The following is a 15,820-nucleotide window of genomic DNA, read 5'->3' as shown; positions in this document are numbered from 1 at the left end:
CAAGTAGGCAACGAAGCTCCTGTCCATTCTCGCAGCAGCTGGTCCCGCAGCTAGGTGCTGTCTTTCACGAGGTGTTGGAGGTAGGGCTACTCCCTCAATCTATGCTGGAATCCGTGCTGGTAACGATCCCAGGATCCCCTGCTTCGGGCCTCCTATCGCCCCATTACCCTCCTGACCACAGATTGCAAAATACTAAGTGTAGGCTGAAAATTCGTTCCGCTCGCGGAATTTGCGGATTTTCTGCGATTTCACGATCCGCGAATCTCGCGAAATCGCAGAAAAATCTCCGAATCCGCGAGCGGGATGAATTTTCCATGTAGCACTTACAGGGTTACAGCAGCAGGTGCCCAAGTTGAAGCTAATTTCTTTGGAACCATTTACAAAAGGGTTACAAAGAAATTAACTTCAACTTGGGCACCTGCTGTAACCCTGTAAGTGCTTCCTGAGCGGTGCCTAGTTGCCTACTTGCAACTATTCCCTGACCCTGCTCTGACCTCCAAGCAGGGTCAAAGAATAGTTGCAAGTAGGCAACGAAGCTCCTGTCCCAAAAATTAAACCTCAACAGGAAGCACTTACAGATACAAATAAAGCAGGTGCCCGAGTTGAAGCTCAAAGTCAGTAACGTTTTAATCAGCCCAAAACATTAGCATGGTCGAGGCTGGGTAAGTGTGCTTTAGCCCCATATCTGCTGTCGAAAATGAGCTGTAATACTCGAGGGAGGTCTTGGCATCGATGAGTTTCTCGAGCGTGATCCCCGTGTAGTTCCTGTGGCCAGGAGGCTGTTTTCTCCGCACCTGCTGCCCTGCTCGCTCTCTGACCCTTTACACAAGAGGCATGTGAACACGCATAGCAGCCCCTCCCGTTCGGCCCGCACCACACACTCGCGGTACTAAACGTCTTCCCTCCTTTTCCCCACTATGATGGACAGCTTCGTCCATCAAAGTGTCATCTTTGTGGATAACTATGCAGGGCAGGATTCATTCTGGCACGAGGCTCCTGTCCCAAACATTAAACCTCAGCAGGAAACACTTACAGATACAAATAAAGCAGGTGCCCGAGTTGAAGCTCAAAGTCAGTAACATTTTAATCATCCCAAAACATTAGCACGGTCGAGGCTGGGCAAGTGTGCTTTAACCCCATATCTGCCGTTGAAAATGGGTTGTAATACTCGAGGGAGTTCTTTGCATCCATGAGTTTCCTGAGCGTGATCTCCGTGTAGTTCCTGTGGCCAGGAGGCTGCTTTCTCCTCACCTGCTGCCCTGCTCGCTCTCTGACCCTTTATACACAAGAGGCATGTGAACACGCATAGCAGCCCAGCCCGTTCGGCCCCGCACCACACACTCGCGGTACCAAGCATCTTCCCGCCCTTTCCCAACTATGACGGACAGCTCACTCAAGGGACCTCGGCGCATTTTGGCACGGTGGCAAAGTTACAGGCACACAGGGTCACTGAAGGCAAATCTTCTGGCCCTTTACCCAGCTGCAGTGTAGGAAAAGTCATATACATTTACCCTACAAGGTAGCACTTACTGATTAGCCAGTAGAAAGTACTCCAGTTGAGTATAGTGCAATTGCAAAAGGAAAATCCGCAAATTCGCAGATTTATTTTGCAATTTTGCGCGAATTCACGGACCGCAGATCTGCAAAAATCGCCCATACTTACAAAATACTAGGGAGGATCCTGGCAACAGAATCAGAGAAGTACTCCCGAGATTGATACACTCAGATCAGAGCAGATTCGTCCCTGGGGGGAACACCTCCCAAAATATACGTCGGCTGTCCCAGATCCAGGACGGGGTAGGTTCCCACATGCGGCGTGCCTTGAACTGGACCATTGAGTAAGCGTTTGATTCCCTGGCATGACAGTACTTATTTGAGGTGCTCCTGAGGGTGGGCTTAGGGCCCAAATTCATAGCATACACCTGGCTATTGTACACTGACCTCACCACACAGGTTAGAATCGGTCGCCACACTTCATTCCCGATTTCAAATATGCACGGCACACGCCAGGGTTGCCCCCTGTCACCGTCATATTTGCCATTGCCATGGAACCACTGGCGGCACGACTGCGAGAGGTGGGTGAGCATTGAGGCATTCCGCTGGGAGGCAGCACCCATAGCGTCTCCCTATATGCGGATGATCTCCTCATCTACGTCAGAGACATCACAGCGGACCTCACCACTCTCTGAAACACGCTCACAGACTTTGAGAGGGCCACAGGACTAAGGGTGAATTGGGTCAAATCCTCTATCTAGCCCCTCCACCCGAACACACCACACAGTGAAATTCGGCTGGGAGGACAGGGGAAGCCCCGCGATACCTGGGTGTCAGACTCTACCCTGCGCCTCTGGACCTCCTGGAGGGCAACCACTACCGAGCCCTCTGAGGGCTTAAAAGCCAAATTAGCTTTTGGCGGACCCTGTCCTTGGCTCCCATAGAGAGGGTAGCATTATCCAAAATGATCATGGTGCTCCGGGTCCTTTACTATTTCACTAATATCCCGGTCATCCCACTGTGGTCTTTTTTCCGAGAGCTAAATTCATTACTATTCTTCCTTGTCAACCCTGCAATTGATCCGCGATAGGGGTGGTATGGGCGCCCCGTCTTTTGAAGCCTATTTTTTGGCAGCACGACTGCAGTGGCTGTGACGCTGGACAGCACATCGCAACCTCGGGGAGACGGACTACCAGGACGGACAGGTTGCAATCCCGGAACAAACACGACTACTTCTCCCAGGGACTAAGCCTAACCCTGCTCATCCTCTGTTGGTCAAAGTGGCTAGATCTTGCACAATGAGGATTCACCGTCTGTCCAAAGGGACACCTATGTATTCCCCATTACTGCCGCTAGTAGGCGTCCCTAAGGGGCACGGGTACATAACAGCGGGAGAGCTCAGGATCAGGACCGAACACATGCTCACTGAAGCTGACGCCCTATTTGCTGACGGCCAACTGATTTCGTTTGCAGGCCTGGCCGAAGAAAGCGAGCTCCCGGTCGGGCAATTCCTACTGCACCTGCAGCTGGTGGCAGACTGCAGACGGACCTGGGATCTTGGGGGCGGAGTACCCAAAACCCACCCGGTTTTGCACACACTACTTCACATGGGGACGGGCAGAAATCACATCACATGGATCTATAAATCCATTATGGAACTTACACATGCACCACTGATGCGATTACGGCTCCGTTGGGAGAAGGACTTCGGCCACGCCCTCCATGATAGAGAGTGGCTCATAGCCCTAAAACACCACAAAAAAATTATCCCGCAACCAAAGATTAAAAAATGTCCAGTTTAATTTTGCTGCACCGTGCTTATCTCACACCGGCACAGCTTAAACGCTTTTACCCGACGTCCCGCTTTGAATGTCCCCGATACCACACACCAGATGCCCCTTTCAACCACATGTTTTGGTCATGCCCCACGATACAAACCCTTTGGGCAACAGTACACACTACACTACAAACGGTCACAGGTCTATCAGATTTCCACACCTGGGAAGCATGCGCCCTGGGTATATTTAAACGTAAGAAGCGAAAGAAGGTTGAAACCAAGTTTGCTATGCTGGCCATACTTCTAGCAAAACGCAGTATAGCAATGCACTGGTGTTCACTGGGGGGGCCCCCCGATGGCAGCATGGTGAGGGGCAGTAAAGAAATGGCCCACGGTCGAGGAAGATCTCATCCGGCAGGAGGAAGCTTGCGGCATGCGACGGCAACCTATTTCGTTAGAATGGGCGATGCTCCTACATGACTTCAAACAAGAGCACAGTGCTGGCGAAGAACCCCCACAAGACACTCAGACAGAACCAGGGCCCAGCGCACATTGATCCTTCCAAATTTCCCCTTCATCACACTGGCTTACTCCCCCCAGGCCACCCATGGGGGATCACACCGTGTGTAATGGTGGATATCATTGCCCGCAGTTAACGTGACAATATGGAGCTGTGCCGTACCTACCCCCACCTTCTGCGCCCCCCATCCCGATCCCTGACTTCCCGAATTATGAATCCCCAGTTCAGTTTTGAACCTGGATTGCCATTTAGCATTACTCTATACAGAGAACAAAGGACTAGTGACTGTCATACAGAACTGGGGGGCACAGTAACCTTACCAACGGCATGTTCTTCTGTGTTTCTCTGCATATCCTTTAGAGGTGGAGAGGTGCTCCCCCCACTCGGCGATTTAACGCAGAAGTGTTGATATCAATTGTAATGTTGCAACAGATGAGTCCGATTATTGTATGACTTGTGTACTTCTAAAATCCAATAAAAAGGTTTTGCAAAAAAAAAAGGCGGAGTTTGGGAGAACATTTTCTCAACCTTTGTAATATTTAAATATAGGTATGTACTGTTATTTATACATCGCAAACATAGCTGTGTAGAAACAAAGCGACGTAGCATAACGTTGCCAGGAGACGATACACCATCATGTACATCATGGGAGTTTCTACAAGCTAGTTGTGCACCTTGAAATCAGATCTCACATATTTACAATGTAACTAGCTTTCACATATATCTACTATTTACAAGGAGATTAAGGACCTGATTTAGAACTCAGCGGACGGGTTACTCCATCACAACGGTGACGGAAATCCCATCCGCCGAAATATAAATACAGAAGAATAAAAATAGGTTTATATTTCGGCAAACTGGATATTCATCACCATTGTGATGGAGAAGCCCGAACTCCAAGTTCTAAATCAGGCCCAAAGTTATTTGCCCGGTATCACAAATAACCAGGAAAGTACTGGAATTACGTTTAATATTTCAGCATCTTAGTCGCAAGACAGTACTGTGGCAAACAGCTCCTCCATAAAATCACTGTTGGTACAACTTTCAAGGTACAAGTGTTTTAAGAGTCTGAGATACCAAACTCGATTTTGCAAGCTTCTATAACGTTATCAGTATGCTCACTTGCCAAACTTCTGAGAGCCCCAGGTAGGACCTTACAAGTTTCCCTGTTAGCACACGATGTAGTTTTCCATAATTACTTGGCTAGAAGGCTTTATACCCTTCTAAAGTGCCCATGTTTCACTTTTCAATTTTGATAATTCTCAAGTTGACATACTTTGCCAACTTACTAAATTCCAAGAGTACATACACTTGCAAATTCCCAACTCCCACAGTTTGAAGTGTTATAAAGGGACAACTTCAACATACTGCACATAACGCTGCTAGTTTGCAGAGGTTATAATGCTGTAGTTAGCTGAATTCAGGTTGTTTTGTGGCTTTAGATAGCTATCTATTGGCTCAGCTATCTCTCGAGTAGGTAATGGCTTCAGTTTTCACTGACATTATGACATTTCGGTTTCATAAAAGCGTGTTAAAATAAGAACTGTACCTTGATGCTGACATTGAATGCTGCAAAGCAATTTAAAGGCAGATTTGGCATTTTGAAAATTCCACAGGTTTTATGGCTACCATGGAGAAAAACCCACGCAAATAACAAATATTTGAATGTTAGAAAATCTCTTCCAAATCAGTAGCCCTTTCATGTATGTTGCTAAACCAGTGTCATGACAAGCATGCTCTTTCATTTTCAATAACAGCAGGCTTAGGCACTATTGTACCACCCATTGCCCCTCAAGTCTCATATTTGCATTTGAGATGATCAAGGATAGACAAAGAGTGGACATTACAGAGCTGTGTTTACTTTCTGCTCCTGCTGCTAAGTTAGTTATCTCCTGATACCAGGAAGGGCGATGCAAGAGGTATGAAAGGGTAAACAAGGAGTAGTATGTGCAAGTCCTAGCTAACCCCGTTAACATACACCAGCACTTGTCGTCTTCTGGATAGATAGGAAAATAAATATTTGTGCTCGAATCTGACATTTATCCCTCTCACCGAGCTGCGGAGGTACGGTATAGCTGGCACTTGAAGTGTTTAAATATTGCCAAAATTATGTTTGGCATAACGGGATGAGAATGTTAACATTCTTAAAAAACGGTAACAATTAGAGTGTTTGCAATCACATGCTAAAAGGGGATGTTTTTGTTTTGTTTATTTTTACACTTGTTTTTAAATGGAAATTGTAAAACAAGAAGTATAAATGTACTTACGGGATTTTCTGCTTAAAAATCAGTTGGTTATCGGCATTCCCTATGACCAAAGTAATGTAATGGGAGTCGGGAGCTGTTCTCTTAACTCGGAGATTTTCATAGTTTTTCAAAACTACAGTCACTACTATTTCCGCAGCAGTCGTGTGATATCGCACAATCTTTAAATGAAAATACAAAGCAATGATTCACGATCAAACTATAGTGTCTTGTTCACGAATACACATTTGAACTTCTAATACAGATGAAGCAATATTTCAATTCTTGTAAATATGTAAATATTTTTTAAATCACATACATTATTTCTTAATGCAAAAGAGAAATTTATGATAATATAAATGTACTCTTGCCCCATTTACCAAGAGCACATTTGAAATGTTATTAAACAATTAAGCAATCAGTGTACCATAGTGCATCACTAAGACCATTGTGTTAGCCAGATTCGTAAGGCCGTAAGTCAGTAACCTACTCCTGGAAATTCAGATGTATGTCACAGCTAAGTCAGGAGAGAAAAAAGCGCAGAGAGCCTCCACACACTTGAATCTTATTTTTTTTGTTTATTATTTAAAGACCTATATATAACTCCACTTTATCCTTTGTTTTGTCAGTGAATCTCAAAGTTTTTTCAACATAAGTTAAAATCTTAATAAATAACTTATGCATAACTCCACTTGAACATTTTTTTTAACATAAAGATCTTATTATGATATGTCTGCCCTCAACCCCCAGGCACACACAGCCTTCAGAGAAACAAGTTAAAAAAAATCTAACTTGGGATAGGGACATGTTGTGCATTGTTTGCCCATGGGGGTGTTGCCTGCCGCAGAGCCTGGTTCCAAGTTCTCAACCTAGGAATTACTGTAACCTGGAGACATAGCTTAAACACACAAGGATTACTACAAAAATTAAAAATAGAAAGAAAAACAGTGGCAAAGTAAAGGTACTTCATTTTAGTTTGATGCTCAAATGTGACCGGACAAAATGCCATCATTTACAGTGAAAGAGAGCCAATGGTTGAAACAGGCAAAACCATCGCCCCATACTGTGTGCTGTAGTGGGTGGAAAATGTTAAAGATAGCTAAACAGACCAATCTATGAAGAGGTTTAACCCAAAGCCCCTCTATGTATGTATATAAGTGTATTTTCTTGTGAATTGATTTAATTGGATGAGGTTGGCACACAGCTGAATGTGTTGCCAGGCTAGACCTAAAGAATAAGCTACTTATCATTGATCAAAATCTATCAGGTGGAAACACTCTCCACATGCAAAGTCATCTCTTTTCGAATATCCCATGCATCAAGCTGGATCTGGAAACTTCTAACTTAGCTCTCCTGCATCGGTAGGGAGATCTAGCTCAATATATGCACCTGAAGCAATGCCATGCCATCCTTAGAAGCAGGAATGAGGAAATGACATCAACTGAGGCAGTGAAGTACCGCACATTTATTTGGGAATTTATGAATGAGGCCTATGACTATATTTCAGAATGTGTAGGTGGGTGGTATCAGTGAGGACTCTGCAGGTAGAGAGAGTATCCACCAGAAACATTGTTTTCAAAGGTAAGTAACATTTTCTTTTGATGGCTAGTTCTATCTGCAGTTTCATCACCTTTAGAACATATTCCCAAATAGTACCCTCCCAAGGTTGATGGGTCTGAAGGATGATCAGACGAAGAAATCGTCAAGGGCTGATCGCGCAAAATAACTATCCCTTCTCATCTCTGAGTCCAAGCAATAATGCTTAGCAAAAGTGTGAAAGAAACCCAGTGTCACCACCCAACGCAGCTTGGCCATGTGAACACCCCTGGCCAAAACTGAGGTGGAGGACTTTGCCATGGTGAAATGGATCTGAATTTCCTCTGAGGCGGGTCACAATTTGAAGCAAACAATTATCAAGTGGGACAAAGTCCTCTGCTGGACTGCCGTGTCCTTGTTGCTTCCTGTGAATCCATCAAAGAGCTGGTCATCAGATATAACCTCTTTGGTGCAGTCTATTTAGAATCTGACAGCTCACCTTGAATACAGCCAGTGTAATTGATCCACCTCTCTGATCGGGTTGGACAGAGTTTAAAATGTGGGAAGAGTAAGGAATTGCCCCAGATGGAAAGGGGTCACCACCTTGAGAAGGTAAGCCCCTAAAGTTCTAAGGACGTTTGTCCAGGAAGAAGCATGTGAATGGTAGGCAGCTGCTCACAGGGGCTGCTCCTCTGCTAAGACAGAGGAGCGTCGCCCTACTGCTCTTTGAGCAGGAAAAATAAAATGATAATAACATAGTTATTATTTTATTTTTTGCAGTTTTGGGGCTGGGTTAGGGTGGTGCAGGGCTGGGCTGGAGGCACAGGAGAAGAGTGGTTTGTGCACACTAAGTGGAAATGACTGCTTGGCAGGCCATCTGGGACTGGCCAAAAAGTAATGCGCACTTAGCATGTTCCCCACCAGGCTGCATTACACAGCCTGGTGGGGAACATGCCAAGGGCCCCAGTCCCCATCTGAGCACCGATTCATGGCTCTCAGACCAATCACAACGCTGCATTGCAGTGTTGAGATTGGCTATGGGGAGCCTGGGTGCTTCCTGGTTCCAAGACTCCGGAGAAGCGAGGAAAGATGGCAGGCAGACAGGGTAAGTGGCATTTTTTTATTATGTTTCCCCCTGCTTCCCCCTTCCTCGTCCTCATTCCCTGCCAGCTGCTACTGGATGTTCAGTGCTTGGAACTCACAGACTCGACTCACTGAGGTAACTGTAACCAGATTTACAAACATTGGCATAGCCAATAGGTCTCGCCTTTGGGACCTTATAAGTGTTTAGTTATCCAGCACAATATCCTTGGTGCAACAACATCAATTTTTGCATGGCTAAACACTTATAAGGTCCCAAAAGCGAGGCCTATTGGTTATGCCAATGGTTGTTTAAAGGAGACATCGAAAAGCTTCTCTAACGGGCTCTGTTTGTGCCTTGGCACAAGTGGTCTGTTTTTTTTCCGGACTATGGTGACAGCAGGCACCTCATGTGCGCGTGCTCACACTGCGCACTTCTCACTAGTGGAGACGTTTTCACATGATGTCATGCCAGGTGATAGTTGAAGGGAAGGGAAAGCTTAAGATAGTCATTTTCTCTCTGAATTTCCCTGTTCTTTTTGTAACTCAGGAGCAGCAACATCGTGGTGTTGTCACCAGGGCTTAAAGTGGAAGCTTTTTCAATATTTTATACAAGCCATAGTTGCTGCTTATTTATCTTATGCAACCAGCAACCATTGACAAAGCCAATAATCCTGACTTGTAGGTATGATGTTATTTGTTGTATGATATATCTGGATGTAATAACAGAAACAGTAAAATAAAAGTCGGGCAGCACACTATGCTAAGCACAGATTTTTAGCTTGGGTGTTTTTAAGCCACACCCTTAGTTATATTGTCCATGCCCCTTTGAGAGACCTCCAGTTTCTTCATCCCACTTAAAGCCCTGCTTGGCACACAGCACCACCAAATCTAATGGACAAAAAGCATGACTTAAGCCTAAAGCTATGGACAGTTACCCTCCAATAATATTGAATTGGCATGGGAATTTTCCTGTGAACTATCAGACGGATTATATTTTTGGGTTATAGGGGTAAGGAAATGTATTCTGAAGATGTGGCTTGATAGAACTTCGTGTATGAATTCATCTGGTGTTTGAATAGGCTGATCCTAGTCAAAAGATAGCAGAGAGCTGTACAGGCGCAAATGCAACAATACACTTAGTGAATGGAGGAGTAGGTGAGTTCAGATAAAGAATAAGGACTGTTACTGCATTGTTGAGGTAGTGTTCTTTATAGAGGTGAGTCTTCTGACTTTTTCCTTGAATTGTAGCAGGGTTTGAGTGGTACTGATGTCCTGGGTGCATGGCGGAAGAAGCCATTTTGCCTAGTTTTTACCTTTTTGCAACTCCTTGTCTCCAGTGTTATGGAGCCCTGGCAGCGGATGTGCCAAAAGCCACCAGAGTTAGAGAGCTTTCTCGACAGTCAGCCATCTTCAGTCTTCAAACATCTTTTTCTGTGTTTATTAACTCTGCACCTACCTCCAAGAAATTGTATTTGTCCAGGTAGGTTGGACAATGAAAACATTTCTGCATGTTGACTACGGTGGGAGAATTATAGGATTTCCTAAAACTACACCAAGCTTGTATAATAAGCTAAAATAATTTGGCAAAGCCCATACCTGTACCATAGGCAAGAGCTATCAGCTTTGCCAATGCGTGTTTCCTGGTTTCATTAAATGTCTTTTGCCCACAGAATAGTAAGAGTAAACAAACTAAAAAAAGTTTTGATTTAAAAAATGCAGCACAAGTGTATTGCCTCGCTAGTCAGAGCCCTACCTAAACAGAATTTTTCAAAATTAAATAATTTACGTGCAAGTATAGGAATGCATACTTTCAATGGTAGGATGGGCAGCCACTGTTTTATTATTTGAACCGCATTGTTGGTATTTCTCAAAGTATTCTTAATTCAAGCCCCCTTTATACAAAAATGGTACTTACTGCAAAGCTGGTCAAAAGTCAAATACATTTCTCACTCTTCTCATATTTGCTAGTTGTGAGCATTTTATATAACATACTGTCAGTTTTTATGTGCCTCCCGCATAACTACGTTTTTTAGCTTTCATTCATCCAACAAACTACTCATTTGTGAACTTCTACCCGCTGTATTTATTTGTAATCTTCAATAAAAAACACTGTACTTCTAGTGTTTAAAATGATCACACTCAACCATCACTAACACCTCATGTCTGATCTTCACCCACACAACTCATTCTGCATGCTCATTACACCTATCTGCTGTGAGCATCTTGTATGTGTCTTGCACAGCAGGCTCTTTTACATTGATAAGCATCTCTGTTCCACCCAAGCACTGTGCATCTCATTTTTGAGAGAATCTCACATGAGACTCATTCTTATTTCAAATGTATCTCATTTGTCTAGATAATGTGGTTTCAATGTACTCTACACTCCTATCGTTCATCTGCAATAACTCTTTCTGTAGATTAGGCAAAAATGTTTTTGATTGTGTTTTTATAGTTTGCGATGCATTAAGTAGTTCTCCAGCCACAGGAATGCAGGCATGAACTTCCAGTACTTGAGAAACTATTCTCACCCTCCATCTTATACTCTGCTAAACCAGGACACACACTCACAAGCGCATAGAATCCTATACCATACATGTGTCACATGCTTACTGTACATACACACTAAACAGGCAATGGAGTGTCGGTGCCACGTTCTGTATTTTATTGTTCCCAATTTCCCTTGAAACAGTGTAGAGTTTTGAGCTTGATGGGGGTTTGGCCCAGAATGAAGGGTTAGGCTATGAAAGATTAGGTCTCAAGACCCTCAGTTTCATTTCTAAGTATTTGTGCCAGAACTATAGTCCTTGAGCAGGACCATCTTTGCACCTCCCTTGAGTAACCAGTGCCTCTTCCAACTCCAAGTCCGCAGACTGAGCTCCAGCTCACCTGAACTATCACATGCGAGTGACTCTTCTGAGTCCCTAGGCAGGAGGAAAAGCAGTATGACCAGAATCCAGTACTCAGTCAGATCAGCATCTTACAACAAGTGAGAGGATCAAGATAATCACAGAAGAGGGCAGCTGCTACTAAGAAAGTGTGCTATAGGGCTGTTGTAAATAATGAATAATTTCTTGCATAATATGTTTGAATAGCCTTTTTGGTCAATTGTGATAATGCACTCCCTTTCTCAGCCATCATGTCAACTGTGCATTTTCTTTTTCTAATCTGTGCACTGAACAAATCTGTAGTACTCTACCTGTATTACTCTGACCAAAATCCAAAGCCTTACAATGTTACATGATGTTTCCCAACAGATTTATTTTTTCCATAAGATTCAAATACTTCACTTTTGGAGACCTGCTTAACTAAACTGCCTGTCAACTTTAGCTAAAGTAGATCTTTCAGGTAGGTTTCACTGCCATCGCAAAATATATGTTTCAGTGCCATATGTATTGCTGAAACACTTTAGTAGGGTAAGCTCTTGACTAGAATAATCTTCTTGCTGTGGAAACCTAACTGTGTGGCAAAAACAGCTAGAAAACCATCAAGGAAGCTTTTGCATACACTTTTATCACTTCCCCTCACTCTCAGGCTGCACTGGGATTAGATCTTATGCTGGAGGCAGGTTTTGCCCCTAACACTCCCCTTGTTGATTACACATGAGGTGTTTGAAACTTTTAAACTGCAGTAAAAAAGTTTCTTAGGCCCCCAAATTTCAACTGCTGCAAACATATTGGTATCTTTTTTACTAGAATGGACATCCAACAATGTTTAACAAAGAAAGGGCCATGTGAAGTGAACCTATATGCAGACTACTCAGAAACTAATACAGTACAATGCAATGATATGCCAGAACTGCAGTCAGGATTGGGGCAGCAGATTTAGAAATATTCAGTGATTGCACCCAGCCTCAGAACCTTTTGTGGAGTTGTCACTATCTCAGAAGAATCAAGCAATAGTTATTCTGCAACAGCAGCTAGTCTTCAGGATAGTGAGGGAAGGACAGTGGCACCAAACCAAACACAGCAGAACACCGTGCCTATTCAAATCATTGTAACACAGCCACAAACTATGAAAAAGCACATTCTGCATTTTTAAGGAAGATGGATCCAGGATTATCCCTGGCGGCATTACGGTAGCATAGTGGCAGGAGTGCTATGCTTTCACAGTGCAAAAGTGAAGGGACTGAAATTAACGAGATTTCCAAGAACACAGAAGCACTTTGTAATGTTGGTTATACTGACTAGAAGAAGGCAACAGAAAGGTTTAATAAACACTAGAACAGTTATGCTCATTCATATGCCCTGAGTCAGCTGGCATAGTTAGAGGAGACAAGCCAGTCAATCTACAGTTATTTCAGCAAGCATAACAACAGAAAGATGCCTGGCTTTGTGTTTGAAAAATCATTCATAACATAACACTTCTGGCAAAACAAGGTCTGGAACTTCGAGGACACGATGATGGTGATGGGAATTTCTGTCAATTTCTTAGTGCTCGAGCACAGGACGTATCTTCTTTGAAACAGTGGATTACAGCAAATCAAGCAGAACATCTAAGTCCAGGCATCCAAAATGAAGTTTTTCAGTTATTGTCCCAATTCAATTTTGCAATCAAATCGTAACAATATTGGTGACAATCTATATTTAGCAATTGTGGATGACACACGGGATATATCGGGTCAAAAACAGGAAAGCTTTTGCATTTGTTACACTGGCCATGGTCTGTACCCGCATGAGCATTTTATTGCCTGTATGAGACTGATAATACCACTGGGACTGCAATTGTAACGGACTTTTATGCCATCATGGTCATTCTTTCTTGAAGCTGAAAGCACAAACATATGATGGTGCAGCAAATATGGTAGGGAAGTACCATGGTGTACAAGAATTAATACTCCAAGAACAACCAGTTACACTGTATGACCATTATGGAGGACACTATACAAATCTGGTGATCCAGGCTGCAGCACATACATGTTCCATAAGGGAAGATGCACTACTTTATTTCTAAGAACTTGGGAATCTATTTGGGCAATCTATGACATGCTGTACAATATTGTCATACCTCATACAGTACAGTGTAGAAGGCCCTGTAAATGTGTTGAAAATGTTATGTTATGTTATGTTATGTTATTAATTTTTTATATAGCGCACGGATGCCGCAGCTAAGAGGCGTCCCGGCGCTTGGAGATCTGAATAACACAACACGAAGAGAAGGCAAAGGCAAGAAGACAGACTAGACTGTGGAGAAGAGGAAGGTCTTCAAGGTCTTCCTAAAGAGAAACAGGTCTGGGATTGAACGAAGTGGAGCTGGAAGAGAGTTCCAAAGGGCAGCCGCCAGCACTGAGAACGAGCAACCACCCATTCTAGCCCGTTTAAAGCGGGGCACTGTGGCGAGGTTCAATCCAGCAGAGCGAAGAGCTCTAGCAGGAACATAGTGCAGAATAGTCTGTGAAAGAATCGGGGGAGAGGCTAGTTTAAGAATTTTAAAAGTTAAGCAGAGGGCTTTAAACTTACCTCTTTGCTCAATCGGAAGCCAATGAAGATTCCGGATAGTTTGGCGAGCTGAGACAAATTTCGGGAGGCCGACAAGCATCCTAGCGGCCGCATTCTGAACCCTCTGAAGACGGGACAGTTCGGCCTGATTTAAGCCCAAAAACAGAGAATTGGCATAGTCCAGTCTGGTAAGAACCAGAGCCTGGACCATAATCTGTCTTGTCTCAGCATCGAAAAATTTAAAAATGGGTCTCAGACAATGCAAAGTACCAAAACATACGCCAGCCACGCGTTTGGTGTGGGAGATAAATGAAAGCTTGTCATCAAACCACACCCCAAGGTTTCTGACTTCACTCACAGGGGTAGGGGCAGGGCCAAGATCAGTAGGCCACCATTGATCTCCCCATAGACCACTTTCCTTACCGAAAATAATGACCTCGGTCTTAGAGGCATTTAGTTGAAGCCGGTTGTTCGCCATCCAGCCAGAAACAGCTTTTAACGCTGACTGGAAGGTGGGGGCGTCCATGTTGTAGTCGCCATTTAGTGCCACCGCCAGCTGCGTGTCATCGGCGTATGACACTAAGGAAAGACCAAAACTGTGGGCTACCTCCGCCAGAGGCTGAACATATAAATTAAATAAAGTGGGGCTGAGAGCCGAACCTTGGGGAACACCCTGAAGAATAGGACGTGAAGCAGAAACAAAAGGAGGAGTGGACACTTTGAAACCTCGATCCTTAAGAAAAGAGCGAAACCACTCGAATGCCGTCTCTCCGACTCCAGCCTCCATCAGACGATGTAATAAAATCTGATGGGACACCGTGTCAAAGGCGGCACTGAGATCCAAAAGGATCAGTGCCGCCGTCTGACCCTGATCCAACATCTTCCTAATATGTTCCACCACAGCCAAGAGAGCTGTTTCGGTGCTATGACCTGCACGGAATCCGTTCTGGGAAATGTCCAGTAGATTCATTTCTTGCAAGTGAGCAGATAGAATACGGTTAGCATGTGCTTCCGCTAGCTTGGCTGGCCAAGGAAGAAGGGAAATGGGCCGGTAGTGTTCTTGCTTAGCCGGATCGAGGGTAGGTTTCTTAAGGATCGGAATGACCATCGCCTGTTTCCAGGCCTTGGGAACACTGCCCGAGCTAAAGGACAGATTGATGAGGTCGTGTAGGGCAGGATAGCAACATTCAGCAAGTTCCCGGAATTGAGCGGGTCGCAAGGGATCATCCGGAGAACCGGATTTAACTTTTGTTGTTAAAGCTAAGAACTCATCCCAGGTCGGACTGGGAATGGTTAGCAATGGTTTAGGAGCCAGAGATGTAGGCATTTCCTCCCTGATGGAAAGCTGAGAAAATGACCTGTAGATGGCCTCCACCTTTTCAACAAAAAACGAGGCTAGATCCTCGCAGTGTGCCAAGGAGGGCTCAATAGTAGCAATGTCCGTCCTCTTGCTTGTAAGGTCCTTACAGACCCTGAAGATGACCTTAGAGGGGTTAGTACTATTCTTAATCTCCTGAGCGTAAAAAGCAGCCCTAGCAGCACATATGGCCCGATGATACACTCTAGTGCAAGCCCTATAGGCCGCCTTGAGGTCAGTATCATACGTTTTACGCCAAGCGCGTTCTGCTTTTTTACAGGAGACTTTAAGGGCTTTAAGGGATTCATCATACCAAGGGCTTGAAGGACTCGATCTGGTCTTACTCCACTTGGCCGGAATGAGCATATCTAGGGA

At 44.3% G+C, this 15,820-nt stretch overlaps 1 protein-coding gene across 1 annotated transcript in view; it reads right to left on the bottom strand.

Moving 5' to 3' along the window:
* HFM1 (helicase for meiosis 1) overlaps positions 1-15,820 on the bottom strand; it is a 2,890,879-nt gene that overhangs the window by 900,564 nt on the left and 1,974,495 nt on the right. Inside the window, exon 27 of the mRNA XM_086925623.1 lies at positions 6,059-6,216. Within this exon, the coding sequence (XP_086781749.1) occupies positions 6,059-6,216 (158 nt within the window). The remainder of the gene's footprint in view (positions 1-6,058; positions 6,217-15,820) is intronic.

This window comes from Lissotriton vulgaris, chromosome 1_1 (genome assembly GCF_964263255.1).
Source record: "Lissotriton vulgaris chromosome 1_1, aLisVul1.2, whole genome shotgun sequence".
NCBI lineage: Eukaryota > Metazoa > Chordata > Amphibia > Caudata > Salamandridae > Lissotriton > Lissotriton vulgaris.
This window is presented reverse-complemented; position numbering and strand designations above follow the sequence as displayed.